This window comes from Leptodactylus fuscus, chromosome 8, assembly GCF_031893055.1.
Source record: "Leptodactylus fuscus isolate aLepFus1 chromosome 8, aLepFus1.hap2, whole genome shotgun sequence".
NCBI classification, from domain to species: domain Eukaryota; kingdom Metazoa; phylum Chordata; class Amphibia; order Anura; family Leptodactylidae; genus Leptodactylus; species Leptodactylus fuscus.
Genome location: NC_134272.1, coordinates 37,561,612 through 37,582,770, shown reverse-complemented (window position 1 = coordinate 37,582,770; position 21,159 = coordinate 37,561,612). Strand labels below are relative to the sequence as shown.

The following is a 21,159-nucleotide window of genomic DNA, read 5'->3' as shown; positions in this document are numbered from 1 at the left end:
TTACAAATACCCTCATTTCTTGCTACTGCCATATAGTGCCAGTTTCTGACTGGTAATTCAAAGAATATATTGGGGTTACGTGCACCCACAATTTTTACTACTGGTATACAGTGCCATTGTCTGACTGGGAATTCAAAGAATATATTGGGAATACAAATACCCTCATTTCTTGCTACTGCCATATAGTGCCAGTGTCTGACTGGGAATTCAAAGAATATATTGGGGTTACGTGCACCCACAATTTTTACTACTGGTATACAGTGCCATTGTCTGACTGGGAATTCAAAGAGTATATTGGGAATACAAATACCCTCATTTCTTGCTACTGCCATATAGTGCCAGTTTCTGACTGGGAATTCAAAGAATATATTGGGGTTACGTGCACCCACAATTTTTACTACTGGTATACAGTGCCATTGTCTGACTGGGAATTCAAAGAATATATTGGGGTTATAAATACCCTCATTTCTTGCTACTGCCATATAGTGCCAGTTTCTGACTGGTAATTCAAAGAATATATTGGGGTTACGTGCACCCACAATTTTTACTACTGGTATACAGTGCCATTGTCTGACTGGGAATTCAAAGAGTATATTGGGAATACAAATACCCTCATTTCTTGCTACTGCCATATAGTGCCAGTGTCTGACTGGGAATTCAAAGAATATATTGGGGTTACGTGCACCCACAATTTTTACTACTGGTATACAGTGCCATTGTCTGACTGGGAATTCAAAGAGTATATTGGGAATACAAATACCCTCATTTCTTGCTACTGCCATATAGTGCCAGTTTCTGACTGGGAATTCAAAGAATATATTGGGGTTACGTGCACCCACAATTTTTACTACTGGTATACAGTGCCATTGTCTGACTGGGAATTCAAAGAGTATATTGGGAATACAAATACCCTCATTTCTTGCTACTGCCATATAGTGCCAGTTTCTGACTGGGAATTCAAAGAATATATTGGGGTTACGTGCACCCACAATTTTTACTACTGGTATACAGTGCCATTGTCTGACTGGGAATTCAAAGAATATATTGGGGTTATAAATACCCTCATTTCTTGCTACTGCCATATAGTGCCAGTTTCTGACTGGGAATTCAAAGAATATATTGGGGTTACGTGCACCCACAATTTTTACTACTGGTATACAGTGCCATTGTCTGACTGGGAATTCAAAGAATATATTGGGGTTATAAATACCCTCATTTCTTGCTACTGCCATATAGTGCCAGTTTCTGACTGGTAATTCAAAGAATATATTGGGGTTACGTGCACCCACAATTTTTACTACTGGTATACAGTGCCATTGTCTGACTGGGAATTCAAAGAATATATTGGGAATACAAATACCCTCATTTCTTGCTACTGCCATATAGTGCCAGTTTCTGACTGGTAATTCAAAGAATATATTGGGGTTACGTGCACCCACAATTTTTACTACTGGTATACAGTGCCATTGTCTGACTGGGAATTCAAAGAATATATTGGGAATACAAATACCCTCATTTCTTGCTACTGCCATATAGTGCCAGTGTCTGACTGGGAATTCAAAGAATATATTGGGGTTACGTGCACCCACAATTTTTACTACTGGTATACAGTGCCATTGTCTGACTGGGAATTCAAAGAGTATATTGGGAATACAAATACCCTCATTTCTTGCTACTGCCATATAGTGCCAGTTTCTGACTGGGAATTCAAAGAATATATTGGGGTTACGTGCACCCACAATTTTTACTACTGGTATACAGTGCCATTGTCTGACTGGGAATTCAAAGAATATATTGGGGTTATAAATACCCTCATTTCTTGCTACTGCCATATAGTGCCAGTTTCTGACTGGTAATTCAAAGAATATATTGGGGTTACGTGCACCCACAATTTTTACTACTGGTATACAGTGCCATTGTCTGACTGGGAATTCAAAGAGTATATTGGGAATACAAATACCCTCATTTCTTGCTACTGCCATATAGTGCCAGTGTCTGACTGGGAATTCAAAGAATATATTGGGGTTACGTGCACCCACAATTTTTACTACTGGTATACAGTGCCATTGTCTGACTGGGAATTCAAAGAGTATATTGGGAATACAAATACCCTCATTTCTTGCTACTGCCATATAGTGCCAGTTTCTGACTGGGAATTCAAAGAATATATTGGGGTTACGTGCACCCACAATTTTTACTACTGGTATACAGTGCCATTGTCTGACTGGGAATTCAAAGAGTATATTGGGAATACAAATACCCTCATTTCTTGCTACTGCCATATAGTGCCAGTTTCTGACTGGGAATTCAAAGAATATATTGGGGTTACGTGCACCCACAATTTTTACTACTGGTATACAGTGCCATTGTCTGACTGGGAATTCAAAGAATATATTGGGGTTATAAATACCCTCATTTCTTGCTACTGCCATATAGTGCCAGTTTCTGACTGGGAATTCAAAGAATATATTGGGGTTACGTGCACCCACAATTTTTACTACTGGTATACAGTGCCATTGTCTGACTGGGAATTCAAAGAATATATTGGGGTTATAAATACCCTCATTTCTTGCTACTGCCATATAGTGCCAGTTTCTGACTGGTAATTCAAAGAATATATTGGGGTTACGTGCACCCACAATTTTTACTACTGGTATACAGTGCCATTGTCTGACTGGGAATTCAAAGAATATATTGGGAATACAAATACCCTCATTTCTTGCTACTGCCATATAGTGCCAGTTTCTGACTGGTAATTCAAAGAATATATTGGGGTTACGTGCACCCACAATTTTTACTACTGGTATACAGTGCCATTGTCTGACTGGGAATTCAAAGAATATATTGGGAATACAAATACCCTCATTTCTTGCTACTGCCATATAGTGCCAGTGTCTGACTGGGAATTCAAAGAATATATTGGGGTTACGTGCACCCACAATTTTTACTACTGGTATACAGTGCCATTGTCTGACTGGGAATTCAAAGAGTATATTGGGAATACAAATACCCTCATTTCTTGCTACTGCCATATAGTGCCAGTTTCTGACTGGGAATTCAAAGAATATATTGGGGTTACGTGCACCCACAATTTTTACTACTGGTATACAGTGCCATTGTCTGACTGGGAATTCAAAGAATATATTGGGGTTATAAATACCCTCATTTCTTGCTACTGCCATATAGTGCCAGTTTCTGACTGGTAATTCAAAGAATATATTGGGGTTACGTGCACCCACAATTTTTACTACTGGTATACAGTGCCATTGTCTGACTGGGAATTCAAAGAGTATATTGGGAATACAAATACCCTCATTTCTTGCTACTGCCATATAGTGCCAGTGTCTGACTGGGAATTCAAAGAATATATTGGGGTTACGTGCACCCACAATTTTTACTACTGGTATACAGTGCCATTGTCTGACTGGGAATTCAAAGAGTATATTGGGAATACAAATACCCTCATTTCTTGCTACTGCCATATAGTGCCAGTTTCTGACTGGGAATTCAAAGAATATATTGGGGTTACGTGCACCCACAATTTTTACTACTGGTATACAGTGCCATTGTCTGACTGGGAATTCAAAGAGTATATTGGGAATACAAATACCCTCATTTCTTGCTACTGCCATATAGTGCCAGTTTCTGACTGGGAATTCAAAGAATATATTGGGGTTACGTGCACCCACAATTTTTACTACTGGTATACAGTGCCATTGTCTGACTGGGAATTCAAAGAATATATTGGGGTTATAAATACCCTCATTTCTTGCTACTGCCATATAGTGCCAGTTTCTGACTGGGAATTCAAAGAATATATTGGGGTTACGTGCACCCACAATTTTTACTACTGGTATACAGTGCCATTGTCTGACTGGGAATTCAAAGAATATATTGGGGTTATAAATACCCTCATTTCTTGCTACTGCCATATAGTGCCAGTTTCTGACTGGTAATTCAAAGAATATATTGGGGTTACGTGCACCCACAATTTTTACTACTGGTATACAGTGCCATTGTCTGACTGGGAATTCAAAGAATATATTGGGAATACAAATACCCTCATTTCTTGCTACTGCCATATAGTGCCAGTTTCTGACTGGTAATTCAAAGAATATATTGGGGTTACGTGCACCCACAATTTTTACTACTGGTATACAGTGCCATTGTCTGACTGGGAATTCAAAGAATATATTGGGAATACAAATACCCTCATTTCTTGCTACTGCCATATAGTGCCAGTGTCTGACTGGGAATTCAAAGAATATATTGGGGTTACGTGCACCCACAATTTTTACTACTGGTATACAGTGCCATTGTCTGACTGGGAATTCAAAGAGTATATTGGGAATACAAATACCCTCATTTCTTGCTACTGCCATATAGTGCCAGTTTCTGACTGGGAATTCAAAGAATATATTGGGGTTACGTGCACCCACAATTTTTACTACTGGTATACAGTGCCATTGTCTGACTGGGAATTCAAAGAATATATTGGGGTTATAAATACCCTCATTTCTTGCTACTGCCATATAGTGCCAGTTTCTGACTGGTAATTCAAAGAATATATTGGGGTTACGTGCACCCACAATTTTTACTACTGGTATACAGTGCCATTGTCTGACTGGGAATTCAAAGAGTATATTGGGAATACAAATACCCTCATTTCTTGCTACTGCCATATAGTGCCAGTGTCTGACTGGGAATTCAAAGAATATATTGGGGTTACGTGCACCCACAATTTTTACTACTGGTATACAGTGCCATTGTCTGACTGGGAATTCAAAGAGTATATTGGGAATACAAATACCCTCATTTCTTGCTACTGCCATATAGTGCCAGTTTCTGACTGGGAATTCAAAGAATATATTGGGGTTACGTGCACCCACAATTTTTACTACTGGTATACAGTGCCATTGTCTGACTGGGAATTCAAAGAATATATTGGGGTTATAAATACCCTCATTTCTTGCTACTGCCATATAGTGCCAGTTTCTGACTGGGAATTCAAAGAATATATTGGGGTTACGTGCACCCACAATTTTTACTACTGGTATACAGTGCCATTGTCTGACTGGGAATTCAAAGAATATATTGGGGTTATAAATACCCTCATTTCTTGCTACTGCCATATAGTGCCAGTTTCTGACTGGGAATTCAAAGAATATATTGGGGTTACGTGCACCCACAATTTTTACTACTGGTATACAGTGCCATTGTCTGACTGGGAATTCAAAGAATATATTGGGGTTATAAATACCCTCATTTCTTGCTACTGCCATATAGTGCCAGTTTCTGACTGGTAATTCAAAGAATATATTGGGGTTACGTGCACCCACAATTTTTACTACTGGTATACAGTGCCATTGTCTGACTGGGAATTCAAAGAATATATTGGGAATACAAATACCCTCATTTCTTGCTACTGCCATATAGTGCCAGTGTCTGACTGGGAATTCAAAGAATATATTGGGGTTACGTGCACCCACAATTTTTACTACTGGTATACAGTGCCATTGTCTGACTGGGAATTCAAAGAGTATATTGGGAATACAAATACCCTCATTTCTTGCTACTGCCATATAGTGCCAGTTTCTGACTGGGAATTCAAAGAATATATTGGGGTTACGTGCACCCACAATTTTTACTACTGGTATACAGTGCCATTGTCCTGACTGGGAATTCAAAGAATATATTGGGGTTATAAATACCCTCATTTCTTGCTACTGCCATATAGTGCCAGTTTCTGACTGGTAATTCAAAGAATATATTGGGGTTACGTGCACCCACAATTTTTACTACTGGTATACAGTGCCATTGTCTGACTGGGAATTCAAAGAGTATATTGGGAATACAAATACCCTCATTTCTTGCTACTGCCATATAGTGCCAGTGTCTGACTGGGAATTCAAAGAATATATTGGGGTTACGTGCACCCACAATTTTTACTACTGGTATACAGTGCCATTGTCTGACTGGGAATTCAAAGAGTATATTGGGAATACAAATACCCTCATTTCTTGCTACTGCCATATAGTGCCAGTTTCTGACTGGGAATTCAAAGAATATATTGGGGTTACGTGCACCCACAATTTTTACTACTGGTATACAGTGCCATTGTCTGACTGGGAATTCAAAGAGTATATTGGGAATACAAATACCCTCATTTCTTGCTACTGCCATATAGTGCCAGTTTCTGACTGGGAATTCAAAGAATATATTGGGGTTACGTGCACCCACAATTTTTACTACTGGTATACAGTGCCATTGTCTGACTGGGAATTCAAAGAATATATTGGGGTTATAAATACCCTCATTTCTTGCTACTGCCATATAGTGCCAGTTTCTGACTGGGAATTCAAAGAATATATTGGGGTTACGTGCACCCACAATTTTTACTACTGGTATACAGTGCCATTGTCTGACTGGGAATTCAAAGAATATATTGGGGTTATAAATACCCTCATTTCTTGCTACTGCCATATAGTGCCAGTTTCTGACTGGTAATTCAAAGAATATATTGGGGTTACGTGCACCCACAATTTTTACTACTGGTATACAGTGCCATTGTCTGACTGGGAATTCAAAGAATATATTGGGAATACAAATACCCTCATTTCTTGCTACTGCCATATAGTGCCAGTGTCTGACTGGGAATTCAAAGAATATATTGGGGTTACGTGCACCCACAATTTTTACTACTGGTATACAGTGCCATTGTCTGACTGGGAATTCAAAGAGTATATTGGGAATACAAATACCCTCATTTCTTGCTACTGCCATATAGTGCCAGTTTCTGACTGGGAATTCAAAGAATATATTGGGGTTACGTGCACCCACAATTTTTACTACTGGTATACAGTGCCATTGTCTGACTGGGAATTCAAAGAATATATTGGGGTTATAAATACCCTCATTTCTTGCTACTGCCATATAGTGCCAGTTTCTGACTGGTAATTCAAAGAATATATTGGGGTTACGTGCACCCACAATTTTTACTACTGGTATACAGTGCCATTGTCTGACTGGGAATTCAAAGAGTATATTGGGAATACAAATACCCTCATTTCTTGCTACTGCCATATAGTGCCAGTTTCTGACTGGGAATTCAAAGAATATATTGGGGTTACGTGCACCCACAATTTTTACTACTGGTATACAGTGCCAATTTCTAACTAGGAATTCAAAATGCGCAAGGCTCCCGGAAAGGGACGTGGACGAGGCCGTGGGCGAGGTCGGGGGAATGGTTCTGGGGAGCAAGGTAGCAGTGAAGCCACAGGGCGTCCCGTGCCTACTCCTGTGGGGCAGCAAGCATTGCGCCACTCCACAGTGCCAGGGTTGCTTGCCACATTAACTAAACTGCAGGGTACAAACCTTAGTAGGCCCGAGAACCAGGAACAGGTCTTGCAATGGCTGTCAGAGAACGCTTACAGCACATTGTCCAGCAGCCAGTCAGACTCTGCCTCCTCTCCTCCTATTACCCAACAGTCTTGTCTTCCTTCCTCCCAAAATTCCGAAGCTTTACAGAACAATAACCCAAACTGTCCCTGCTCCCCAGAGCTGTTCTCCGCTCCTTTCATTGTCCCTCAACCTGCCTCTCCACGTCACGATTCCACGAACCTAACAGAGGAGCATCTGTATCCAGATGCTCAAACACTAGAGTCTCCTCCATCTCCGTTCGATTTGGTGGTGGATGACCAGCAACCCACCCTCATCGACGATGATGTGACGCAGTTGCCGTCAGGGCATCCAGTTGACCGGCGCATTGTGCGGGAGGAGGAGATGAGACAGGAGTTGGAAGAGGAAGTGGTGGATGATGAGGACACTGACCCGACCTGGACAGGGGGGATGTCAAGCGGGGAAAGTAGTGTGGATGTTGAGGCAGGTGCAGCACCAAAAAGGGTAGCTAGAGGCAGAGGCAGAGGTCAGCAGCTTAGGCGAAGCCAGGCCACACCCGGAATCTCCCAAGATGTTCCAGTTCGTACCCAGCCCCGAAAAACTCCCACCTCGAGGGCACGTTTCTCGAAGGTGTGGAGTTTTTTCAAGGAATGCGCCGAGGACAGATATAGTGTTGTCTGCACAATTTGCCTCTCGAAATTGATTAGGGGCTCTGAGAAGAGCAACCTGTCCACCACTTCAATGCGCCGTCATTTGGAATCCAAGCACTGGAATCAGTGGCAGGCAGCAACGGCAGGACAAAGGCCGACTGCCGTTCACGCCACTGCCACTGCCTCTGCCTCTGCCTCTGCCACTGCCACTGCTGACTGTGCTGGCGATGCACTCCAGAGGACGAGCCAGGACACCACTTCATCTGCCTCCGCCACTTTGTTGACTTCTACCTCATCCTCCCCTGGTCCTGTCTTATCTCCTTCTCCTGCACCATCAAAGGCACCATCAGGCGTTTCTTTACAACAACCCACCATCTCTCAGACATTGGAGCGGCGGCAGAAATACACTGCTAACCACCCACACGCGCAAGCCTTGAACGCCAACATCGCTAAACTGCTGGCCCAGGAGATGTTGGCGTTCCGGCTTGTTGAAACTCCCGCCTTCCTGGACCTGATGGCAACTGCGGCACCTCGCTATGCCGTCCCTAGCCGTCACTACTTCTCCCGGTGTGCCGTCCCCGCCTTGCACCAGCACGTGTCACTCAACATCAGGCGGGCCCTTAGTTCCGCGCTTTGCACAAAGGTCCACTTGACCACCGACGCGTGGACAAGTGCATGCGGACAGGGACGCTACATTTCACTGACGGCACACTGGGTGAATGTAGTTGAGGCTGGGACTGCTTCCCAAACTGGCCCGGTGTACCTCGTCTCCCCGCCTAACATTCCTGGCAGGGACACGAGAAGAACACCCCCCTCCTCCTCCTCTTCTACCGCCTCCTCCTCCGCCACCGCCTCCTCCTCCGCCACCGCCTCCTCCTCCGCTGTTAGATTGACCCCAGCTACGAGTTGGAAACGTTGCAGCACTGGCGTTGGTAGACGTCAGCAGGCTGTGCTGAAGCTGATCAGCTTGGGGGACAGACAGCACACTGCCTCCGAGGTGAGGGATGCCCTCCTCGATGAGACGGCAATATGGTTTGAGCCGCTGCACCTGGGCCCAGGCATGGTCGTTTGTGATAACGGCCGGAACCTGGTAGCAGCTCTGGAGCTTGCCGGACTCCAACATGTTCCATGCCTGGCCCACGTCTTCAACCTAGTGGTGCAACGTTTCCTAAAGAGCTACCCCAATGTTCCAGAGCTACTGGTGAAAGTGCGGCGCATGTGCGCCCACTTTCGCAAGTCGACAGTAGCCGCTGCTAGCTTAAAATCTCTCCAGCAACGCCTGCATGTGCCACAACACCGGCTTTTGTGCGACGTCCCCACACGCTGGAACTCAACGTTTCAGATGTTGAATAGAGTGGTTGAGCAGCAGAGACCTTTGATGGAATACCAGCTACAAAACCCTAGGGTGCCACAAAGTCAGCTGCCTCAGTTTCACATCCATGAGTGGCCATGGATGAGAGACCTTTGTGACATCCTACGGGTCTTTGAGGAGTCCACAAGGAGGGTGAGCTCTGAGGATGCGATGGTGAGCCTTACAATCCCGCTCTTGTGTGTTCTGAGAGAATCCCTGATTGACATCAGGGATAACTCAGATCACACAGAGGAGTTAGGGATAGCATCCGATCCGTCACAGCTGGAGAGTAGGTCCACACATCTGTCCGCTTCACTGCGTTTAATGGAGGAGGAGGAGGAGGAGGAGGAGGAAGAAGAGTTGTCCGATGATGTGATGGTGATACAGGAGGCTTCCGGGCAACTTCGAATCGTCCCATTGTTGCAGCGCGGATGGGTAGACATGGAGGATGAGGAGGAAATGGAGATTGAACTTTCCGGTGGGGCCAGAGGAGTCATGCCAACTAACACTGTGGCAGACATGGCTGAGTTCATGTTGGGGTGCTTTACAACCGACAAGCGTATTGTCAAAATCATGGAGGACAACCAGTACTGGATCTTTGCTATCCTTGACCCCCGGTATAAAAACAACATCTCGTCTTTTATTCCGGTAGAGGGGAGGGCCAATCGCATCAATGCTTGCCACAGGCAATTGGTGCAGAATATGATGGAGATGTTTCCAGCATGTGACGTTGGCGGCAGGGAGGGCAGTTCCTCCAGTAGGCAACCAAGTTCTCACCGGTCCACACAAACGAGGGGCACACTGTCTAAGGTCTGGGACACCTTGATGGCACCCCCTCGCCAAAGTGCCGCCACGGAGGGTCCTAGTGTCACCAGGCGTGAGAAGTATAGGCGCATGTTGCGGGAATACCTTTCCGACCACAGCCCTGTCCTCTCCGACCCCTCTGCGCCCTACACGTATTGGGTGTCGAAGTTGGACCTGTGGCTTGAACTTGCCCTATATGCCTTGGAGGTGCTGTCCTGTCCTGCCGCCAGCGTCCTATCTGAGAGGGTGTTCAGTGCAGCCGGTGGCATCATCACTGACAAGCGCACCCGTCTGTCAGCTGAGAGTGCCGACCGGCTCACTTTGATAAAAATGAACCACCACTGGGTAGAGCCGTCATTTTTGTGCCCACCTGTGTAAAGCACCCCAACATGAAACTCCATGTCTGTACTCAACCTCTCCAATTCCTCCGCATCCTCATACTCATCCACCATAAGCGTTGCACAATTCTGCTAATACTAGGCTCCCTCCACCCTGATTTCCCCCAACTCTGCTGGTTAGAGGCTCCCTCCACCATGAATTTGCCCAAACTGGGCTGTTTAGAGGCTCCCTCCACCATGAATTGGTCCAAACTGGGGTGGTTAGAGGCTCCCTCCACCATGAATTGGTCCAAACTGGGGTGGTTAGAGGCTCCCTCCACCATTAATTGGTCCAAACTGGGCTGGTTAGAGGCTCCCTCCACAATTAATTGGTCCAAACTGGGCTAATTAGAGGCTCCCTCCACCATGAATTGGTCCAAACTGGGTTTTTTAGAGGCTCCCTCCACCATTAATTGGTCCAAACTGGGCTGGTTAGAGGCTCCCTCCACAATTAATTGGTCCAAACTGGGCTAATTAGAGGCTCCCTCCACCATGAATTGGTCCAAACTGGGTTTTTTAGAGGCTCCCTCCACCATTAATTGGTCCAAACTGGGCTGGTTAGAGGCTCCCTCCACAATTAATTGGTCCAAACTGGGCTAATTAGAGGCTCCCTCCACCATGAATTGGTCCAAACTGGGTTTTTTAGAGGCTCCCTCCACCATGAATTTGCCCAAACTGGGCTGTTTAGAGGCTCCCTCCACCATGAATTGGTCCAAACTGGGCTGGTTAGAGGCTCCCTCCACCATGAATTTCCCAAAACTTGGCTGTTTAGAGGCTCCCTCCACCATGAATTTCCCAAAACTTGGCTGTTTAGAGGCTCCCTCCACCATGAATTTGCCCAAACTGGGCTGTTTAGAGGCTCCCTCCACCATTAATTGGTCCAAACTGGGCTGGTTAGAGGCTCCCTCCACCATGAATTTGCCCAAACTGGGGTGGTTAGAGGCTCCCTCCACCATTAATTGGTCCAAACTGGGCTGGTTAGAGGCTCCCTCCACCATGAATTTCCCAAAACTTGGCTGTTTAGAGGCTCCCTCCACCATTAATTGGTCCAAACTGGGCTGGTTAGAGGCTCCCTCCACCATGAATTTGCCCAAACTGGGCTGTTTAGAGGCTCCCTCCACCATTAATTGGTCCAAACTGGGCTGGTTAGAGGCTCCCTCCACCATGAATTTGCCCAAACTGGGCTGTTTAGAGGCTCCTTCCACCATTAATTGGTCCAAACTGGGCTGGTTAGAGGCTCCCTCCACAATTAATTGGTCCAAACTGGGCTAATTAGAGGCTCCCTCCACCATGAATTGGTCCAAACTGGGTTTTTTAGAGGCTCCCTCCACCATTAATTGGTCCAAACTGGGCTGGTTAGAGGCTCCCTCCACAATTAATTGGTCCAAACTGGGCTAATTAGAGGCTCCCTCCACCATGAATTGGTCCAAACTGGGTTTTTTAGAGGCTCCCTCCACCATGAATTTGCCCAAACTGGGCTGTTTAGAGGCTCCCTCCACCATGAATTGGTCCAAACTGGGCTGGTTAGAGGCTCCCTCCACCATGAATTTCCCAAAACTTGGCTGTTTAGAGGCTCCCTCCACCATTAATTGGTCCAAACTGGGCTGGTTAGAGGCTCCCTCCACCATTAATTGGTCCAAACTGGGCTGGTTAGAGGCTCCCTCCACCATTAATTGGTCCAAACTGGGCTGGTTAGAGGCTCCCTCCACCATGAATTTCCCAAAACTTGGCTGTTTAGAGGCTCCCTCCACCATTAATTGGTCCAAACTGGGCTGGTTAGAGGCTCCCTCCACCATGAATTTGCCCAAACTGGGCTGTTTAGAGGCTCCCTCCACCATGAATTTGCCCAAACTGGGCTGTTTAGAGGCTCCCTCCACCATGAATTGGTCCAAACTGGGCTGGTTAGAGGCTCCCTCCACCATGAATTTCCCAAAACTTGGCTGTTTAGAGGCTCCCTCCACCATTAATTGGTCCAAACTGGGCTGGTTAGAGGCTCCCTCCACCATGAATTTGCCCAAACTGGGGTGGTTAGAGGCTCCCTCCACCATTAATTGGTCCAAACTGGGCTGGTTAGAGGCTCCCTCCACCATGAATTTCCCAAAACTTGGCTGTTTAGAGGCTCCCTCCACCATTAATTGGTCCAAACTGGGCTGGTTAGAGGCTCCCTCCACCATGAATTTGCCCAAACTGGGGTGGTTAGAGGCTCCCTCCACCATTAATTGGTCCAAACTGGGCTGGTTAGAGGCTCCCTCCACAATTAATTGGTCCAAACTGGGCTAATTAGAGGCTCCCTCCACCATGAATTGGTCCAAACTGGGTTTTTTAGAGGCTCCCTCCACCATGAATTTCCCAAAACTTGGCTGTTTAGAGGCTCCCTCCACCATGAATTGGTCCAAACTGGGCTGGTTAGAGGCTCCCTCCACCATGAATTTCCCAAAACTTGGCTGTTTAGAGGCTCCCTCCACCATTAATTGGTCCAAACTGGGCTGGTTAGAGGCTCCCTCCACCATGAATTTGCCCAAACTGGGCTGTTTAGAGGCTCCCTCCACCATGAATTGGTCCAAACTGGGCTGGTTAGAGGCTCCCTCCACCATGAATTTCCCAAAACTTGGCTGTTTAGAGGCTCCCTCCACCATGAATTGGTCCAAACTGGGCTGGTTAGAGGCTCCCTCCACCATGAATTGGTCCAAACTGGGGTGGTTAGAGGCTCCCTCCACCATTAATTGGTCCAAACTGGGCTGGTTAGAGGCTCCCTCCACCATTAATTGGTCCAAACTGGGCTGGTTAGAGGCTCCCTCCACCATGAATTTGCCCAAACTGGGGTGGTTAGAGGCTCCCTCCACCATTAATTGGTCCAAACTGGGCTGGTTAGAGGCTCCCTCCACAATTAATTGGTCCAAACTGGGCTAATTAGAGGCTCCCTCCACCATGAATTGGTCCAAACTGGGTTTTTTAGAGGCTCCCTCCACCATGAATTTGCCCAAACTGGGCTGTTTAGAGGCTCCCTCCACCATGAATTGGTCCAAACTGGGCTGGTTAGAGGCTCCCTCCACCATGAATTTCCCAAAACTTGGCTGTTTAGAGGCTCCCTCCACCATTAATTGGTCCAAACTGGGCTGGTTAGAGGCTCCCTCCACCATTAATTGGTCCAAACTGGGCTGGTTAGAGGCTCCCTCCACCATTAATTGGTCCAAACTGGGCTGGTTAGAGGCTCCCTCCACCATTAATTGGTCCAAACTGGGCTGTTTAGAGGCTCCCTCCACCATTAATTGGTCCAAACTGGGCTGGTTAGAGGCTCCCTCCACCATGAATTTGCCCAAACTGGGCTGTTTAGAGGCTCCCTCCACCATGAATTGGTCCAAACTGGGCTGGTTAGAGGCTCCCTCCACCATGAATTTCCCAAAACTTGGCTGTTTAGAGGCTCCCTCCACCATTAATTGGTCCAAACTGGGCTGGTTAGAGGCTCCCTCCACCATGAATTGGTCCAAACTGGGGTTTTTAGAGGCTCCCTCCACCATGAATTGGTCCAAACTGGGGTTTTTAGAGTCTCCCTCCACCATGAATTGGTCCAAACTGGGGTTTTTAGAGTCTCCCTCCACCATGAATTGGTCCAAACTGGGGTTTTTAGAGGCTCCCTCCACCATGAATTTGCCCAAACTCTGCTGGTTAGAGGCTCAATCCACCCTGATTTTCAAAACAAATGTTGGTGCCAACCTCAACTTACTACAAGGGCCAAATTCACTGCTGGTGACAAGCTCTCCTCACTGCAAGTGCCAAATACACATGTTTCAAGGTGTTTTCCTACTGTCAGAGAGGTGGTATTGAGTGTGTAAAGTGTGTAGTTGTTAGGCTGTGATGTTGGGGTAATAGAGGGTCTTTGGTGTGTTAGATGCCCCCAGACATGCTTCCCCTGCTGTCCCAGTGTCATTCCAGAGGTGTTGGCATCATTTCCTGGGGTGTCATAGTGGACTTGGTGACCCTCCAGACACGGATTTGGGTTTCCCCCTTAACGAGTATCTGTTCCCCATAGACTATAATGGGGTTCGAAACCCGTTCGAACACACGAACATTGAGCGGCTGTTCGAATCGAATTTCGAACCTCGAACATTTTAGTGTTCGCTCATCTCTACTCATAAAGTTTTATGTTTATGTAATGACAGTAACCGCTATTACAAAAGTGTCAGACTACTGTATAAGCAATTCTGCCCCTGCTACCTCTTGTGTCACCCCCTCTACCTCATAGATTGTAAGCTCTTAAGAGCAGGGCCCTCAGTCCCATTGTGTGAAATGACTTTCTTTGTAATGTATCTTTCTGTCTGTATTTGAACCCTACAAATTGTACAGCGCTGCGGAATATGTTGGCACTATATAAATAAAATGTATTATTATTATTATTATTATTATTATTATTATTATTATGTTGTTTGGGAGTTAGCCCAGTATAAGCAGTGGTGTGTACCCAACCAGACAGATATATATATATATATATATATATATATATATATATATATATATATATATATATATATATGAGAGTGAGAGATAACAGACCAAAAGTTTGAACACACACGTTCTCATTAAAGAGTTTTCTGTATTTTCATGACTATGAAAATTGTAGATTCACACTGAAGGCATCAAAACTAGGAGTTAACACATGTGAAATTATATACTTAACAAACAAGTGTTAACTGAAGATATGTCTTATATTCTAGGTTCTTCAAAGTAGCCACCTTTTGCTTTGATTATTGCTTTGCACACTCTTGGCATACCTGGAAGAGCTATCCCCTTTCCCTTATGGATTGTAAGCCTTTGCGGGCAGGGCCCTTGATCCAATCGTACCAATTGGTCAAGTCACTGTGTTAGTATTCTACTTGTTTTGTGTATTTTATGTTTGTATGTAAACTCTCAAATGTACAGCACCATGGAATTCATTTAAAAGATTTTTTTTATTATTTTAGTTATGATTCAACTTTATTTTAAAGACAAATTTTCTAAGAGCTAAGTTAACTTCCCTATTCCGAAGTGTATAGATTAAAGGATTTAGCATTGGCGTTACAATAATATAAAATACAGCAATAATTTTGTCCCTTTCTGGTAAATAATAGGATTGAGGTTTCATATACATAGCTGAACATGTGCCAAAATATAAGGTGACGGCCATCATATGAGAGGCACATGTGGAAAAAGCTTTTCTTCTGCTTTTAGAGGATTTCATTTTCATGATAGATCTTATGATTCTGATATAAGATATCACAATGAAACAAACAGGTACCATTAGAATAATCATGCAAAGAATAAACGTGACGACATTATTGATAAAGGTATCAGTGCAGCTTAAGGTTAAATACCCTGGTCCTTCACAGAAAAAATGGTTGATTACTTTGTGTCCACAGATTGGCATGGTTATAGTGACTGTAATTTGGATAAAAGAGAAGAGAAATCCACATGCCCATGTACTTACTGAAACACGGAAACATAGTGTATTGGTCATCAATGTAACATAATGTAATGGATAGCATACAGCAATATATCGATCATATGCCATTACAGCAAATAAAAAACATTCAGTTATGCCCAGAGCGAGAGAAATGTACATTTGGGCAGCACAACCTGCAAAAGAAATAGTTTTTCTCAATGACAATAAGTCTTTTAATGCTTTAGGAACATTTGTGGTTGAGTAGATGATGTCCAAGAGAGAAAGATTTGTAAGAAAAAAATACATTGGGGTGTGTAGCCTGGTATTTGTTACAGAAACCATAATGATGAGAGAGTTACCCACACAGGTTATTATGTAAAAACACAAAAATATAAAAAATAAAATTATTTGTGTGTGTATGTCACTAGAGAATCCAAGGAGAACTAATTCAGATACAGAGGTCAAGTTTACAAAATCCATTGATATGTTTATTTATAGTAAAGGATCAATCAGATGATAGAAGATGTATCTGTAGAAATATAGAAAATTCAGTCATGTTGATCATGCCAGGATCTCAGACAATTCAGACTAGAACTAGATGCAACATAAGAATTCTATACAGTTGCATTAGCAAGCATTCATGTTAGAAGTCATTAAATGTTATGATCGGGAGGTCTCTGACCATGGACTGGCCCCTGACTAATAACTTCTCAGTCACGTGTAAGGGAAAACACAAAATAAAAACAAAACTACAGTAATGAGCAGTTTGGAATAGCATGTGTGCGATACTCCTAATCCATGTCTTGCACACTAGAAGTAGCCGTAGGCCCGACTACATGTCCTGAGTGGGCGTGAACACAGCCGGAGAAATAACTACCCTACAAGAGAAACAGAAAAACCTCTCGTTTCACATTTAGGAAGGAGAGGTAAGATACAGAGAAAGCCCCCCACAGGTGTCCGACTGGACTGACGGGGAATATGAGGGAACAAAAGTATAGAGGAGAAAGTAAATGTGAAACACAGAATACTCACTATGCAAAGGGATAGAATAAACAGAACTTAGTATCACACACCAAAGAAAAACTACAAAAGTCCAAACTTCCAAGCAGTAAAAGACTAGGGCTCACTGCACCCAGAACAATATGCTTGGAAGTATGTGCTCAATACTTATCAAAAATCCAGATGGTATGAACAGGAAGAAAGGTAAGCTGAATGGGCCATGACTCAGGCACAGATGAATAAAGCAGTTTCAGGCAGACAGATTATTTCAGGAACACTGGAACCTGGAGTTTAAGACCGGCAACTGACAGCATGCAAAGAGGAGTTTATATAGCCAGAAGCAGGAGTAGTCAGAAGGCCAATTGGATAGCAGCACTCTGAACTGTCCACAACCTGTAATGAGTCCTAGCACTGCAGAGAAACTTAACTCCTTCAGAGGCCAATACACACTAGAGCAATGACCAGTGGTGCAGCTCATTGCACAATCCACGCATGAGTGCTCCCGCAGAGACCACATGCCCGGAGTGAAAATTCCCCTACATCAGATGATTTATGCGCAGAATATGCCATTCAAACACTCCACACCTGAACCTAACAGGCTGAGTTAGCAAAAACCAGGTCGTAACATGACCCACCTTCCCCTTGATGAGGGGTCACCGAACCGTCAAAGGCCACACCAGGTTTATCTGGGAATCTCCGGAAAAAGCCCTGCACCGATCTATCCCCATGCACCTCAGAAGCTGAAATCCTAGAATTATCTTCAGGTCCATAGCCTTTCCATTTAATCAGAAACTGTTAACTGCACCTATTCCATCTAGAGTCCAAGATACCCTCTATTTCGTACTGCAGATCACCATCAACAAGAACTGGCTCAGGTGGAGAAATGGAAGGAATCAAAGGCAGAAGGAACATCTTCAACAAAGACTTATGGAAAACATAAATCTTAAATGAATCTGGAAGTTTCAAGCGGAAAGAGACTTCATCAACAACTTGTGAAATAAGATATGGCCCAATAAATCTAGGTTTAAATTTAGGTGAGGGCACTCTCATTTGAATATCTTTTGAGAGCCAACCTTAAAGTCATTCGCTGCAATTCTCTTACGATTAGCGGACAGAGAGAGGGGAGATTCCCATCTTTTTACAAGAGGCTCTCCAGAAAGTTGAGACAAACTGGACCCCCCAATCTGATGCAAGATTTTCTGGGACTCCATGCAAACGAATTATGTTCTGCACAAAGAGCAGCACGAGATCTTTAGCTGCAAGAAGTTTAGGAAAGGGTTTGAAATGTACCATCTTAGAAAACCTATCAACAATTACCCAAATAGCCATCATACCCTGGGACCTAGGTAGGTTAAAAATAAAATCCATGGAGATATGAGTCCATGGTATATTGGGCTAGGCCAATGGTGTCAACAGCCCTGCAGGTCTGGTACGAGGCACCTTAGACCTAGCACAGATGTCACATGAAGTGTGCAGACAAGGATGGCCACCAGAAGTGCCTATCAACTAAGCCCTTGGTAGCCAAAATTCCTTGATGACATGAAAGGACTGATGAATGAATCTCTTCAATGACCTGATTGACCAAATGAGAAGGAACAAATCTATAAACTGGACAGGCATCAGGATGACCTTCCTGTCTGGACAAGATTCTGTAGATTCAGAGAAACAGCAGAAACAATAACAACTTCAGGGAGAATTGGGGTAGGATCTAAAGAAGTGGACTGGGATGCCAAAAAAATTCCTAGACAAAGCATCGGTTTTTACGTTCTTGGAACCAGGCTCAAAATAAACCACAAAATGAAATTTTGTAAAAAAACAAAGCCCACCTAGGTTGCCTAGGATTAAGTCTCTTAGCAGACTCCAAAAATGTTAAGTCTTTGTAATCAGTAAGAACCTGAACCTGATGTTTGGCACCCTCTAGAAAATGACGCCACTCTTCAAATGCCCATTTCATAGCCAGAAGTTCTCTATTTCCCACGTCACAATTCCTCTCGGAAGAAGTAAACTTGTGAAAAAAATACACGCAGGGATGAAGGCGTGAAGTACATGGGTTTCTTTGGGAAAGAGCAGCTCTTGCTCCTATATCTGAAACATTAACTTCCACTATGAAGGGAAGTTTGAGATCAGGGTGTCCAAGAAGCAGAGCTGTCTGGAAACTTTATCTAAGCAACTCAACACAATGACCAGTTTTCCAAATCTGAACCTTTCTTAGTCATATCAGTCAAAGGTCTAGCAATTAAGGAAAAACCCTTAATAAACTTCCTATAAAAATTTGCGAACCCCAAAAAACTCTGTAAGGCCTTTAAGGTAGTTGGACGAACCCAATCTTGGGTTGCCTTAACTTTGCCTGAGTCTATCTTAAAACTAGTGGTAGTCAAAACACCCCAGAAAGGTAACCTCCTGCACCCCAAAGAGACATTTTGGACCTTTAACATAGAAATGGTTTTCTTTTAGGACCTGAAAGACTGACCTAACTTGCTGATGATGTGACTCCCAGGTAGAGGAGTATATAAGAATATCATCCAAATAGACAACCATGAACCTTCCCACATAAATAAACCATTTACAAATGGCTGGAATACCATAGGTACATTCAACAGTCCAAATGGCATCCCCAGATATTTGAAGTGACCCTCTAGAGCAGGGGTCCTCAAACTGCGGCCTGAGGGCCACATGCGGCCCGCCAAGCACTTCTGTCTGGCCCCGCCAACAACGCCGGCAGGCGTGCATTTATAATGAAGCTCCTGGGGAGCTCAGGCCAGGCCATGGAGCGCACTTCACTTTACCTATTGGAGGGCACCGCTCCCGATGTCTGTGCGACCTGCTCTGCCTCCGGCCCAATGTTTAAAAAGTTTGAGGACCTAGAGTGTTGAAAGAAGTTTTCCATTCATCATCCTCCTTGATTCTAATCAGATTATATGCAACTCGCAGGTCTAACTTAGTAAACCAGCAGGAACCCTGAACTTGATTAAACTTATCTGAAATCAGAGTACTGAAATTTTACAGTGATTTTATTCAACTGCCAACAGTCTATACAAGGTCTCAAGGAACTATCCTTTCAAGCCAAGAAAAAAAAACCTTGCTCCCATAGGTGACACAGAGGGGCGGATATGTCCTTTCTCCACTCTCCTTGATGTAAGTTTTCATGGCTTAATCTTCAGGTTGAGATAAATTGAATATCCATCCTTTTGGATACTTAACCACAGGAAGTAGTTCAATGGAACATTCATACTTCCTATGAGGAGGCATTTTTTTCAGATTAAGATTTGGATTAAACAACGGAAAAATCAGATAAGTAATCAGGAATTTGATCATCTTCAGTAAGTACAGTAGAGAGAGTCAAGGGTGAATCCATACAATTACAGCCCCAGCTGGTTAATTTCTGGAATGCCAGTTAAACACTGGGCTGTGAGCTTGCAACCAAGGGTAGACCCAAAATAACTTCAATTTGGAGACACTGTAAAACCAAAAAAGTTAAAAGCTCCTCATGTATCCCTTCAGTAATCATTCTCAATTTGACTATAAACTGGGGCCTGGAGTCATCAATAGGAGAAGAATCAATAGCCTGTAGGGGTAATATTCTCAGCTAAAGAAGTAAGAGGGAAATTGTATTGACATGTGAAATCATAATCCATAACATTAACCATCACCTCAGAATCAACTAAAGCCTTAGTACTACATGAAGAGGACAAGCAAATAGAATCAGGAAAGGTCATAGACAAAAAGAAGTGAGAAACTGACCAAAGACAAACCTGTGGATTGGACTTCATTGGAATGTGTTTCAAACATTGTGATATTAGATGACCTGGATCTCCAAAGTAAAAGCACATTTTATTTTTGTGCCGATAATCCATCCGCTGTTCAGGAGTTTTGAAACTATCAATTTGCTTGGGCTCAGAAAAATCATTATCTATGGAAAGAAACACCAAATTATTTTTCCTCTGGCGTATTGGCGGTGTACCTGTATGGCTAAAGACATATATTCATTAAGCAATTTAGGCTTTGGAACCCCAACATGAAGTCCTTCACTGGGCCAGATAAACCTTTCCGGAAAATGGCTCCCAGCGAGGAGTCATTCCAAGTTGTCTGTACAGCCCATTTTCTAAATTTCTGACAATATAACTCCACATTATTAGAACCCTGCTGTAAATTAATGATCACATG

At 44.0% G+C, this 21,159-nt stretch overlaps 1 protein-coding gene across 1 annotated transcript; it reads right to left on the bottom strand.

Annotated features, from left to right (window-relative positions):
- Positions 1-15,534: 15,534 nt before the first annotated feature.
- Positions 15,535-16,476, bottom strand: LOC142217236 (olfactory receptor 2B2-like). The gene has a single exon (XM_075285430.1). It carries the CDS (start codon positions 16,474-16,476, stop codon positions 15,535-15,537), a length of 942 nt encoding a protein of 313 aa, XP_075141531.1.
- Between the last annotated feature and the right edge of the window lie 4,683 nt (positions 16,477-21,159).